Here is a 12035-nt window from a genome sequence, read left to right on the forward strand (position 1 = left end):
CCTTAAAGCAGTCGCCCTTTCTTCTTCTTGGTTAGTCGTTCGCGTCTCTCTCTCTCTCTTGGCTCGCCCGCTCCCTGGCGCTCCCCTTTCCGCAGGGAGCTCTTTCCCTGGCGGCGGTGCTGCACCGCACGGCGAAGCAAAAAGAAAGAAAAAAACAAAAAATGGACAAACACAGAGAGGTAAGGGGCTCCCATAGATAGATACATATCTATAGATATGCATCTTGATCCTCCCTCATGTACTTTTTTTTCCCTCCCTCCCCTCCCCTCTTGGCACTGCGGAGACGAGCGCCTCATGAAGTCCGGGTGTGCGTATGCCGTTGAGTGTTGGCAATATTTGTTGTTGAAATTTTAAGTAGTTGGTTTTCATAAGTGTGTTATGGCGTCGGTGAAGGATATGCAGTACATTCACAAACACCAGAAAAAAAAAAGGAAGAAAATGGAGGCGGAAAAACGCGGCAGTTCATTGTTTCCCTTCCTTAGCTTCGTCCTGCATGTAAAAAGAAAAAAAAGAACAAAAAAAACAGAAACGAAAAGGCCTTTGTGTTTCCTTCTTCTTCTTCAACTGCGGTGAGGTTCACACGTCACTGGCTCATGATGTACGGTTGGGGGAGCAAGAGCAAATACGTCGGCGACACCGCATCGTAGATCATGGCCTGCTGATACATGAGGGGGTATACCCTCTTTGCCGAGGCTTCTGGCCGGGCCAGGCGCACTTGCACGCGTGTGTGGGCAATGCTGTGCCCCTGGAGGGCAATCACCGCGTTGTACGCATCTTGGAAACGCTCCATTAGCACGAATCCGTAACCTTTGCAGAGCCCTGTGTTCTTGTCCTTCACGAGAGCCGTGGACAGGATTTTTCCAAAGGGGGCAAACAAGGCGTGGAGCTCCTCATCCGTGTAGTTGGCGGGGAGACTTGCAATGTAGACATTACGATTGTACGGGGAGTCAAAGGACATCTTGATTAGCTGTCAGCGATCACCTTCAGAGTGGTTCTTATCATACAAAGGCAGGCAAAGTAATCATGTTGAGAGTGAACGAGGATACATACATTGCAGGGCGCCAACAGGGAACAATAAGCAAGGCCAAAAATACACAAATTGCAGATAAAGATGGTGTGTGTGCGTGTGCGTGAGGGATCAAGCAAAAATAGAAAAAAAAAAAAAAATAGAAGGTACAACCACGTCCACGACTCTTACGGACCCTCGGCGTGCCGACGTCTTCAATGTCGGCAATCCGTCCCCGCTTTCCGCCCGTCTTCGCCTCTTTAAACGCGTTGGGACACAGCTCGGCGGCCGGGCACTCGGAGCAACGCGGTAGCCGGGGGGTGCATATGGTTTGCCCCAATCCCACAAGTAGTCCGTTGATTTCGCCCCAGTGCTCCGGTGGGAGCCAAGACTCAAGTGCCTTTCGTGTGTCCTCCGGGGTTTTCACCGTTGCTGGGACCCAGTGGAAGCGTTGACTGATGCGGTGGACGTGGGTGTCCACCCCAATGCCCAGCACGACCCCATCTGCCTCCTGAAGGAACAGGTGGGCCATCTTGGGCCCAATGCCTGGTAGAGCAATGAGATCCGCGTAGGCGCGCGGCACCATGCCTTGATGCTTTTTCAAAATGGTCTCGGTCGCCGCCTTAATGTGTTTTGTCTTTGTGTTGTGAAACCCCACTTTGGAAATAAAGCCGTCAAGCTTTTTCTCCGACATTTTCGATACCAACTCAGGGGTGCACCCATACCGAATGAGGGCATGCATCGCCGCCGCCGTCACGTGGTCCTTCGTCTGCGCACTCAGCATCAGTGCGAGTAGAATGTGATACCGCCGCGTCTCAGCGGACGCGGATTTATCGAACAGCTTCGAGCATCCCACCGTGTCAACGGGGGCCTCCAACTTGTCGCGGATTTCCTTCACTTTGGCGTACAACTTGCTCCAATTTGCTGGCGGCTTGAACGCATTCTTCTTCATCCCTGCCCCCGCAAGAGAGAGAGAGAACACACAGAAGAAGAAACATCCGCACACACACACCCACACCACCACTGTGGTCTTCCCGAACACCAGCAACAGCAACATCGACGGCACCGGGAACCAGGCAGTACTCCTTCGCCTTCCTTTTGCATCCCCAACGCCCCACGTGACAGCGTCCGCACGTTTTCAAGTTCCAAAGTTCGCCCTGAGGAAAACGCGTTGTTGTTGTTTTTTAGAGCGCCTTCAGCTCCTCCAGCTCGTTCACGTAGGTGTAGGAGGAAAACGCCACAAAGAGGTAGCGGAACCACACGAGCTGTGTCCTGTGCAGTCGCATTGCGAAGAAGCTTGTCAAGGACGCGAGAGGGGGTATGAGAAAAACAAGCCGCTGCTGTTTACTCGGCGAACAGACGTTTGTCATGTATGGAACGGTTGCCAGCGCCCCACTGTACTTCCCCAGTAGGTTTCTAGTGCGCAAACTCAAAAATACGATCCCCGGCGGCATGCTCTCCTTCACCAGGCGAACCCCGTGATAGGCCGCGACGTGGTTCGGATGCGACGACACGCCCCACTGGTCGAAGGTGACCACCGTGCGTACGTTTTTCGCCTTTTGAAGGTACGACACCACCTCTTGCCGAATCAGTGCCGCGTCCCACGACGCCTGCATCCCGTCCTGCAGGGCCGGGTGGTTCACCACCTTCACCTTGTTTCGGTGAACCCCCAGGTACTGTGCGCTAAGGCCGAGTTCCTTCTCGCGAACGGCGCCTAGGCCCTCGTAGTTTCCATTCGAGAGGCAAAGAAAGTGGACCTCCACGCCGTGTCGCTTCAGGTGCTCCAGCATCGGCGAAAAGAACATTGCCTCATCGTCCGGGTGGGCAAAGACGAGGAGAACATCACCAAGTATGCGGGGGCGAAGTTCGGTAGACCTGCGCTGCCACTGCAGAAGAACCGCAAGGATGCATGCGAAAGCAGCCACAGCAAGAACAGCGGACATATCAGTTCACTTGGGGGGATGAGTTCGTGAGGGGAGAAAAGGAAAAAGAAGAAAAAGACCCATGACGAGGCCGCCCCTTACACGCAGTGCCGCCAATGCAGCACCCCTCTCTGTGGAACAGCAGCAGAAACCGAAGAGGTGTAAAATGCACAAAGGGTTCAACACAGATAGAGCTTCTAGGAAATCAAAGAAGACACGTCCGAAAGACGCGGGAAACAGGGCACAAAAAAAAAACACACACACACGCCAGAGGAGGTCACTCTAAAGACGGAAGTTTTCTTGAAGGTCATTCAGCTTGTTAAGCGAAAGCAGTGTCACATCTTCCTTGCAGCTTCCGTTGCGTCGTCGTTGCTGTTGCCGAGCCGCCTCCAGCCGGCTCTTCTTCGGGCCGCTGCGCGTTGCACCGTCGTCGGCAACCACGACCGACCCCACCCGCGTCATGGAGGCCGTATTGCAAGAGAGATCGGCAACGCCTGTTGTGGATTCCGAAGAGAGTCGAGACGAAGGCGTCGCCCCCTTGACGTGAAGCAAATGCGAGACGTCTTCCTTGTCGGCGCTTTCATACCGCTTTCGCCGGCGCCTTCTCTCCTCATCTAATAATGTGTCCTTTGCCAGAAGTTCACGTGCGTGCCTCTCCAGTTGCTGCCGCAACTCAAGCTGCATCTCTTCTAACCGCTTCTCCCGCAAACTAAGCTCCGTTCGATGCTCTGCTTCCTTTTCCTCCATCGCCTTCTCGTGCAAGGCCACGCAAACGCTATGCTTTATCTTTTCTGTTTCCAGCATCTCGGCCAGCCGCTGCATTTCCTTCTCTTTACAGGCACTCGCCTCTTCCACGCACCTCACTCTCGCTAGCAACTCTTCCCTTTCCGTTGCCACCGCAAGCGCCCTCTGTCGCTCTTCCTCCAACAAGGACCACAGGATTTGCTGCGACGAACGATTCTCATCGGTGAGCAGGCTCACCTTTTCCACGGTCTGCTGCCACGAGGCCTCCATCGCAGCCCGGGTGGCTTTAAGGGCGTCCGTTTCCCCCTTTAGTCGGGTCACCTCCTCCACGAAGACTTTTAACGTGCTCCTCCAGTCCCCCGCGTTTCGCCCGACACACGCCAATGAGGACACGGGGGCGGCGGTCCTCTGGGCCCTCGGCGTCGCTCCAGAGCTCATTGCCGCCAACTACCGCAACAGCTGTGGTTTTGTGCCGCGGTGATAGACAGGGGGGAGCGAGAGAATGTCGCCTGCCACAGCAGGAGGCTTACCTCCAGAAGCACCAAATAGTAAAAACACATGAGGAGGAAGCAAAAGGCAACAACAACAACAGGGAGGAAAAAAAAAAATGCCATGGCGGAGTAAATGAATATCCAGGAAAGATGCATCCACGTCCATTCACTGTCGGCGTCGTTGTCATCGTCAGCAACATTTATTTTTATTTTGCGTCTTCATCTTTACGGCGTCAACGTCCATAGGTCCAGACTCTGTAGACGGACAGAAGCCCCGAGCATAGACCTCCTATACTAACCAGGCCCCGAAGACTATCCCAATGGTTCAAATTGGACAAGGCCACAAAGAGGTCAAGAAGCAACTTGAGCTCGGTGACAAAAATCCAGTGCAACTCAAAGTCCTTCCAGAGTAGCTCTTGATAGGAGTTGACCATAATTTCATTTTCTTGTTCCGCCTCTATCGCTCGTAGCTCCTCCTCTTCGGCGTCATCCACATTTCCTTTGCCCAGAGGGTTGGGCCTGGCCATGCATCGCCGCAGCTTATCCACGCGGTCGTACTTTGACAAGAGCGAAAAGGAATCCTTTGAGAGTAAGAGCTCCTTTTTCTCCGGCTTCTGTGATGCATCAAGGATTCCCTGCAACAACCGAAGCGTGTTTAGGAAGAGGTCGATCAAAAACACAGGAAGCGTACACCGCACAGCCACGCTAATAAGCTGGTCCGCGACTTGGCTGTTAAAAAAACCTTTCTGCGTAAGAAAGGCGACATCTTCGCACAAGGACTTCACGCACATGAGAGCTCGAGCAAACATATCGCACAGCATCTGCCATTGAATAAAAGACGCAAGCCACTGTCCGCCCTGGACCGGAATGTACACAAGTTCGGCGCACTTGATCAGCGTCAAACGCATTCGAACAAATTCTCCAACAAAGCGCCCCACACGAAACAGCCTTCGGGTATTCACAATGGTCATCAAATTGCGTTCGACAGCAGTAAATTCTGCACCCGGAACATAGTTGAGATTAAAATTCACAGAATCCATCCATAGTTTTAACCTAAGAAAGTATTGCACCACCTTAAACAATTTATCTCTACCTTGATGAGTTTGCAGTAGCTGCCTCAGACGCGTCTTGGGCGAAATGTTTTCAAACGGATTGCTTCCCAAAACACGAAGGGCGTCATTCCGCATCTTTGTCATTGCTCTTTTTTTTTCTTGTTTTGTTTTCCCTTTCTTCTTTTCTTCGTCTGCGAAGAATTGCAAAAAGAAATAAAATAAAATAAAATAAAATAAAACACACTGTGACGAGTACCGCAGGAGACAATAACAAGAAGAAGACAATACAAACAAAAGAATAAATAACAGTGACTAGGGGAACAGGATAGAGAGAGTGAATAGTGAGAAGTGTGAAGGATTGCTTGCGTGAGACATAAATAAAGGGCTTATGTGTGCTTGTACCTATCGCTCAGTGTGGAAGGGGGAAGAAAAGAAAGAATACTAATAAGCTTTATTCCTCACTCTCCCATCTGAGGTTACGAACGCCGTTTGCGAAGGTCCAGTTCCCCGTGAGTGAGTGTGCTCATAAGCCACTCGGCATTAAGCACCCTACACATTCTTAGTTGAGTTGCATTCCAGTTTTTGGCTTCTAGTCTTTCAACCAATGCCTGGAGAGCGGTATGTGGGCCCTTGAGTGTCTTGCTACCCACATCTTTATTTTCTTTTTCGTGACGCAATTGCGCCTCCCTCTTTAATCGGGCCTCTGTCTTATCATCAATTTTTAACTTATACACAAGTCGCCCGCGTAGTGTTCGGGATCCAACAATTTCGTCAGCATCTTCGGTTCCTGAAGACCGTTCACGGTTGGGGCACATCTCAAAGGTAGTCCACAAGGATGCGTCTGGTAAAAGAGGAATAAGATGGGACATCGTATCTGTAGCAAGCGTCATATGCTTCAGTGGTGTTACCCCCTCAAAAACGGGTTCTTGCTCCTCCTTGCGAGCCTTGAAGAGATCGTCCACGTATTCAAGCCAATCAAGGTCCTCATCAGAGCAGGGAATATAATTACCCACACGGTAGCGCTCAATAACTGATTTACGTGCAACACCCCCGCAATGTTCTGCGCGTCTTTTTAGCGTTTTTGGTAGCGACGGCAATCCCAAAATGGACTCCACATGAACAAGTTGATTCCAACTAGCCCGTATAAGACCTTCATGCTGCGTAGAGGAGAGCAACTCAATCTGACGCTCTGAATAGCCAAGAACTTCACGCTCATCCTGTCGCCATAGATGATGCTTAACAGCCTCATTTGACAGCAATACAGCATCTTTCAAAGATTTTGCAGCGCAGGACATCCCTCTCTCATACACCTTTGAAGCCATTTGCGCATCTTTCAAAACGCATTGTTCGGCGGAAGCCCACTGATGATAAAATCTCCAGTCACTAATACGATTTGCAGCTGCTGTTTTACCAACATCTCGAAACCGTTTTCTATTTTTCAATGATTCATTTGCACTATTTGCACACAATCTCTGTAAAAGTATCCCCTCCTTCACCAGGTCTTTAAAAGTATAATCTGGCTCAAGTTCTGACTTGGATAATAACGCCTGCAAGGAGCGAAGAGCGATGGAATTATCACCAATGCAACAAAGTCCCTTTTCAACTATTTCCCGAGCTTGTATATCATCCTTCAATTCCACAGCCACAAAACATGCATACGCGTACCAGCACACATCCTCATGAGCAAACTGACTACATAGCTGACGAAATGCAAGTTCAATCCGCCTCAACTGAAGATCCTTAGCTAGTTGAGGTTCTTCATATTCTTCAAACATACACTGCAACAAACTATTCCATTGGGAAATGACTGCGTCTCGGCGATCACCTTTGCAGTTATGCACGTCTACAAACCGATCGGGCCAACTAGGTTCCGTCTCCAAGATCTTGGAATATTGCACAACTTCAGAGAGTGACAGAAAGTTAGACGTGGGTTGTCCAGTTTGCTTGGAGACTTCTGACTCAAACGCTTTATATGCCTTATACACCAGACCTTGTTGATACAAGGGCACTCGCAGCGCCAGTTGAAATATTTCCTTTTTTTTTCCTCATTCGAACAAAGTTCAACAACCTTTAACCATAACGGCGCACTATAAGGATCAAGACCAACTGAATGAATCGCCTCTAACGCTATCTCCTCGGTTACCGGAATTTCCTTTTTCGCTGCATATTTAAAATATGATAGCCAGGTCTCTTGATAAACTGCATTTTCAACCATTTTCGCTACACAATCTCCTTGTTCCTCATCGGGAAGTTCAAATACCCACCGTGCACTTATCGCAGAAGAAGGATTTGATCGAATATACTCACCAAGAAGCAATGGACACTCATCATCGCTATGCACTTCCATGAGTAAAATTCTGGTCTAAGAAAATATAAATAATGTCGATAATAATAATGTAATAAATTTAAAGAAGGGAACAAAAGGAAAAAGAATGCAGATTTATTGTATTTATACACCATGAGCACGCACCCATGAAAGAAAAAAAAATCGCAAGATTAATACAGGGGGAAAAGAAAAACAAATATAACTAAGCGTCTGTAACAAGGCAACATAAAATGTGGCCTTAACTCAATTCGCAACATCCCTATGCAGGATCAAACAAACAAACAAACAAACACACACACACACACACACACACACAAATCGCTACAAATTCCATAGCAGAAATTCTTACTGAAGGAAAAATAAGCTGCTGGTCCACCGTACACCCAAGCCTCGCTCTGAATGCGTTGGGAATAGTTTCGAATAACTCGCCAGCATTCCGTATCGGAACGAATCACTGGGGTCGGCAACTGCTCATGTTCCCTGCGTCGCTCATAGTCCATGGAATAATAATAATAATAAAGCTATCGAATGAACTTAGCTAGTAAAATCAACTCGACCTTTTACTTGCGTAGTGATACCAACAACAGCACACGCAAAAACAAGAAAACAAAACAACCACAGAGCACCATGAAGGGTAAGATATGTGGGTTCAACAAAACTCCAACAATTGTGTTACACCAGGTACCAATATAGGAGAGAAACAAGAATGTGCAAAAGATTTTCCTACGCTCCCCATCAATTCGCAACCACTACTATCCTGATCCTATAATAAAAAACAAAAAAACGTAAAAACAAAAACAAATAAAACATCCCTACAGTAGAAAAGAAAAATAAAACATTCTTCTTTTCTTCTTTTTCCTTACAGAAATCCAAATACCTAATACGTATACTCTTTTCCGGTGTACCCCGCCCAGCATTCCCATTCCTTCAAACCACAATCACGATTCAGCCCATTGTTACCCCATCCAAAGAAGAAACCTCCACCGGGGTAGCGACGATGGCGAATACGAGCAAACGGATTGTCGGGGCCCTTGTATGTAATATAATGGTGCGAGTGGTAAAGCTTTTGGTACATGATCCAAATAACGGCGAGTAATCCAACTCCTGCAATACGCGCACTTGACCGAAGACCAGCCATATGTGCGGGATTGAAAAGTGGGTCGTCCGGCATTGGGAGCCGTCCTGTTCTGCAAGAAGCCATTATGACTTGTAGCTGCTGATAGTATTGTTAGTATTAAAAAAAAAAGAAAACAAATAAAAAGAAAAATGCCACAACTATATACACATATATTCAGTTTTTCTCTCCCCCGTAATCCAGTATGTTTTTGTTGTTATTTTCCAATTTCTGCACGGACATTAAATTATAGCACAAATACAATAATAGCAATAACACTTGCGTAAAGCTTTATAACCTTAAATTATTTCCATTATCATGTTTTACTAGAGCGAAACGGCACCCTCTGTGATGTCATCCACCACAGGATCCATGTTATCCCAAACCTCATCACCAAGTGTGGAGGATTTACTCGGTTGTTTGGTGTTTGCAATACTACTGAAAGCCCCGGTATTATCTGCGAGCGGCAAATGCCTATCAAAAAGTATGGTTGACACTTTCTGCTTGGCATACATGGTCATCAACAGCTTTCCAGTTGGGACGTGATATATTCTTGCTTTGCGATCCAACCCCGCAACACCAAGAAGTTGGTGACCAGCTGGATGTTTTGCCATGCTCCTTACACTCCCAACACCACCTCGCAACTTGGCTCTAGACGCAAAACCACGTCTTGTGTCATACAAGTGTATATCCCCACTCGCTTCTCCTATAAGAAATTTATTGCAATTCCACTGCATTAGCGTCGTCGGCCTACGCTCAATTTCACGGCTGATCTCAAATTCTTGTACAGGTCTTTCACTACTTCGACGGTCGTAGAAACGAACTTGATGATAGGCGGTTGTCGTGCAGAATACAAAGGGATTGATGATACATGTTCCAGTCACATATACAGGATATGGCACATCTAAGACGTGATCCCGCACATTTTTCGCCTTAAACAGGGGAATCGACACATCTTCTGCAGAAACATCATACACACAAAGATCATTATCTTGGCCTCCCATTGCAAACATGCCAAATTTTCGATGAATATGAAAAGCCTCAACGGGACCATTACATTTGAGGATATTCCCTTCCTCAAATGACGCGTCAGCAATTAATAACTTGCCATCTTTAGCTACCATGACAAGTTTGTCCTTCACAAACGCAAGACCATTAGGTAAGCCCGCAACAAGCCCCATTTTTTTCGACCGCAGCAATTTACGTTCTTCTAAATCCAATACCGAAACAACTCCATCGTTCATAGAAAAAACAAGTTTTGTCGTTGAGCTGTCCATCCAGCACATACCAGCAATGCCTCTTTTTCGGCTTTGCTCACCATAGGAAAAGGCTATAGTGGCCCCCGAACTTTTTGTAACGTCCCACACCTTAACCAGTCCAGTATCATCCCCCGTAACACACGCCATGGCTTTCAACGCACAAAACCAAAAGAAAGATAGAGAGAGAAAAAAAATAAGAGCAAATATTTAAAACAAAAGAAACATATGGAATGACACGGAGAAATACAGCCATCTCTTAACGCCTATTTCACCAATAAGCAAACTAAAGGTTATAGAAGCAAAAAGTAAACAAAAAGAAGAAAAAACACCAAAAAAAACACACACGCACAAGTAATCAATACATTTTTTTTATATCCGAGCAAGATCAAAGTACTTTCCAAGTTCATTTTCACTCATATCGGCAAGAATGAAGGCCTCCAAATGCAGCTTCTGCCGTTTCAGGATTTCTATCAGCTTACCTTGTTTCCTCACACAGTTCAGTAGCTCATCTCTTTCAGCACATAGCCTACTCAAGCTATTTTGTAAGTGAGAATCATCGTCTTCTTGAGAAGACTTCTCTGCCCTTCCCAAACCACTTGACTTGGGCTTTAACAAGTTTGCCTCTCGAAGAGAGCCCTCCAGTCTTCGCCCCGATAACTCGCTAACACCTGACTGCAGTTGACGCTGGAGCAACAAAATTTCTTTTTTTTGTGTGGCAATTGTGCTTTTTGCCATTTCTAATTTTTCTTCTAGCAATTTTTTGCTATTCATTTCCGCCTGCAACTTTTGTTTTAATATCAGCATCTGTTTCCCAACCTTTTCCGACACCTCTTTAGACTTCTTGGGCCCAGAGTCCTCTTCAGATTTTTCAGAAAGTGCAACAGGCGATAAAAAATTATCTTTCTTTTCATCCCTCAGACCATTCACAGCCATTGTCAATTGGGACTTGGTGCGAATATCGCCCGCAGAGCGAAACTCCGCTCTTACCCCAGAACGAATGAAGTTTGTTGTTGGGGTCACCAACAGACAAATTATCAATCGAAATGTTCTGTTCTGACTTCTCGCCATTCAGAGTGCCACTATCCTCATCTTGTGTAAAGCTCATATCAAATACTTCCTTTGCCGACTCGATTTTTTTTCTATTCATTAAATAAGAAGCAAAGCGAAGAAAGCAGAAAACAAAAAAAACGTGGCAAACACAGAACTCATGCCGCCAAAAAGCATTCATTTCAGGCCCAAAAATCAAGGTCAAAACGCTACCCAACACCGTCCACTAACGCCTTTGCTTAATACACCGGCCCGAACCCCACCGCCAATAACATTATACTAATAACAATAAAAAGTAAGAGAGAGAGAGAGAGTGACAGAGAGGAGGGGGGGGGGTAACAAAAAAACCGGCTAAGTGGGGATTGACATCAATTTATACATTGGGGAAGATGTGTCTTTTTTAATGAATCAATTGAGTTTGGAAAAATTTTTCTGGCTGTTACTGTAAAAACCTTCTATAGCTCCAATATGGAGAGCGTGAGTCTCATGCTGCGGGACAGTTGCGCGTCCCGAGTGCGCCTTGTTTGCATCGTCGCCTGTTTCCCTTTTGGCCCCTTCACTTCTTCCGCCTCTTGCCCGCATACGCAAGCGCGCCGAAGGAATGGAGAGGCCAAACGCTCCTTGCTGTCGCTGTGCGCCTTGAGGGCTCTGCAGCTGCCAAAACCGACAGCAACACAAACACGCACACACACAGCCGCCGCCGCCCGCGCGGAACCACCGCAAGGAGTGAAAGAAGTGAGAGAGAGGCCCAACATGCCGCGGCACCTGTTTTCCTCTGCGATGCTGTTCCTCCTTCTTTGCATGCTGTCAATGTGCATAAGCAGCCAAGCTTCTGAGGTTGCCTCGCTGAGTGAGCCAGCCGGTTCATTTTTTTGCTGGAAGGAAGTCTCGGCTGAGGAGGGAACGATTTACTCGCTGCGCGCCCCCGTCCTTATAAAAGTGGGTGAGAAACCGTTTCCCATCGCTGAGGCGCACTGCACGAAAGACAATACCGACACCGTTAGGACCATCGTGTCGCAACTCATCACGGCAAGTGATGGCGCTGCGGGGGAAGCGTTGCAGGGAGCAAGCGTG

The 12035-nt window shown here is 47.6% G+C and overlaps 12 protein-coding genes across 12 annotated transcripts, besides 9 other annotated features; 1 reads left to right on the forward strand and 11 right to left on the reverse strand.

Moving 5' to 3' along the window:
- Nucleotides 1-138: 138 nt before the first annotated feature.
- Nucleotides 139-162: a microsatellite.
- Nucleotides 163-497: 335 nt separating this feature from the next.
- Nucleotides 498-535: a sequence feature (A-rich).
- Nucleotides 536-583: 48 nt separating this feature from the next.
- Nucleotides 584-958, reverse strand: Tco025E_07440 (RNA-binding protein; the record flags this gene model as incomplete). Its single annotated transcript, XM_029374305.1, has 1 exon — nt 584-958. One exon carries the CDS (start codon nt 956-958, stop codon nt 584-586), a length of 375 nt encoding a protein of 124 aa, XP_029225577.1.
- A 40-nt stretch (nt 959-998) lies between these two features.
- Tco025E_07441 (endonuclease III) lies at nt 999-1958 on the reverse strand (the record flags this gene model as incomplete). Its single annotated transcript, XM_029374306.1, has 1 exon — nt 999-1958. One exon carries the CDS (start codon nt 1956-1958, stop codon nt 999-1001), a length of 960 nt encoding a protein of 319 aa, XP_029225578.1.
- Nucleotides 1959-2045: 87 nt separating this feature from the next.
- Nucleotides 2046-2079: a microsatellite.
- Nucleotides 2080-2190: 111 nt separating this feature from the next.
- Nucleotides 2191-2949, reverse strand: Tco025E_07442 (N-acetylglucosaminyl-phosphatidylinositol-deacetylase; the record flags this gene model as incomplete). Its single annotated transcript, XM_029374307.1, has 1 exon — nt 2191-2949. One exon carries the CDS (start codon nt 2947-2949, stop codon nt 2191-2193), a length of 759 nt encoding a protein of 252 aa, XP_029225579.1.
- A 261-nt stretch (nt 2950-3210) lies between these two features.
- Nucleotides 3211-4110, reverse strand: Tco025E_07443 (uncharacterized protein; the record flags this gene model as incomplete). Its single annotated transcript, XM_029374308.1, has 1 exon — nt 3211-4110. The coding sequence occupies one exon, from the start codon at nt 4108-4110 to the stop codon at nt 3211-3213; it is 900 nt and encodes a 299-aa protein (XP_029225580.1).
- Nucleotides 4111-4396: 286 nt separating this feature from the next.
- On the reverse strand, nt 4397-5359 carry Tco025E_07444 (uncharacterized protein; the record flags this gene model as incomplete). The annotated part of the gene is made up of 1 exon (XM_029374309.1): nt 4397-5359. One exon carries the CDS (start codon nt 5357-5359, stop codon nt 4397-4399), a length of 963 nt encoding a protein of 320 aa, XP_029225581.1.
- A 67-nt stretch (nt 5360-5426) lies between these two features.
- Nucleotides 5427-5454: a microsatellite.
- A 237-nt stretch (nt 5455-5691) lies between these two features.
- Nucleotides 5692-6990, reverse strand: Tco025E_07445 (uncharacterized protein; the record flags this gene model as incomplete). The annotated part of the gene is made up of 1 exon (XM_029374310.1): nt 5692-6990. One exon carries the CDS (start codon nt 6988-6990, stop codon nt 5692-5694), a length of 1299 nt encoding a protein of 432 aa, XP_029225582.1.
- A 68-nt stretch (nt 6991-7058) lies between these two features.
- Tco025E_07446 (uncharacterized protein) lies at nt 7059-7562 on the reverse strand (the record flags this gene model as incomplete). The annotated part of the gene is made up of 1 exon (XM_029374311.1): nt 7059-7562. The coding sequence occupies one exon, from the start codon at nt 7560-7562 to the stop codon at nt 7059-7061; it is 504 nt and encodes a 167-aa protein (XP_029225583.1).
- A 268-nt stretch (nt 7563-7830) lies between these two features.
- Nucleotides 7831-7857: a microsatellite.
- A 186-nt stretch (nt 7858-8043) lies between these two features.
- Nucleotides 8044-8060: a microsatellite.
- A 248-nt stretch (nt 8061-8308) lies between these two features.
- Nucleotides 8309-8377: a sequence feature (A-rich).
- Nucleotides 8378-8418: 41 nt separating this feature from the next.
- Tco025E_07447 (uncharacterized protein) lies at nt 8419-8742 on the reverse strand (the record flags this gene model as incomplete). The annotated part of the gene is made up of 1 exon (XM_029374312.1): nt 8419-8742. The coding sequence occupies one exon, from the start codon at nt 8740-8742 to the stop codon at nt 8419-8421; it is 324 nt and encodes a 107-aa protein (XP_029225584.1).
- Nucleotides 8743-8777: 35 nt separating this feature from the next.
- Nucleotides 8778-8808: a microsatellite.
- A 173-nt stretch (nt 8809-8981) lies between these two features.
- Nucleotides 8982-10061, reverse strand: Tco025E_07448 (ribosome biogenesis protein NSA1; the record flags this gene model as incomplete). Its single annotated transcript, XM_029374313.1, has 1 exon — nt 8982-10061. The coding sequence occupies one exon, from the start codon at nt 10059-10061 to the stop codon at nt 8982-8984; it is 1080 nt and encodes a 359-aa protein (XP_029225585.1).
- A 222-nt stretch (nt 10062-10283) lies between these two features.
- Nucleotides 10284-10982, reverse strand: Tco025E_07449 (uncharacterized protein; the record flags this gene model as incomplete). The annotated part of the gene is made up of 1 exon (XM_029374314.1): nt 10284-10982. One exon carries the CDS (start codon nt 10980-10982, stop codon nt 10284-10286), a length of 699 nt encoding a protein of 232 aa, XP_029225586.1.
- Nucleotides 10983-11259: 277 nt separating this feature from the next.
- Nucleotides 11260-11288: a microsatellite.
- Nucleotides 11289-11416: 128 nt separating this feature from the next.
- On the reverse strand, nt 11417-11716 carry Tco025E_07450 (uncharacterized protein; the record flags this gene model as incomplete). The annotated part of the gene is made up of 1 exon (XM_029374315.1): nt 11417-11716. The coding sequence occupies one exon, from the start codon at nt 11714-11716 to the stop codon at nt 11417-11419; it is 300 nt and encodes a 99-aa protein (XP_029225587.1).
- Tco025E_07451 (trans-sialidase) lies at nt 11715-12035 on the forward strand (the record flags this gene model as incomplete). Its single annotated transcript, XM_029374316.1, has 1 exon — nt 11715-12035. A coding segment is annotated over one exon (321 nt), but the record flags the coding sequence as incomplete, so codon positions are not given.

This window comes from Trypanosoma conorhini (assembly GCF_003719485.1).
Source record: "Trypanosoma conorhini strain 025E chromosome Unknown Tco_14.4_contig_00575, whole genome shotgun sequence".
In the NCBI taxonomy this organism is placed as follows: Eukaryota; Euglenozoa; class Kinetoplastea; order Trypanosomatida; family Trypanosomatidae; genus Trypanosoma; species Trypanosoma conorhini.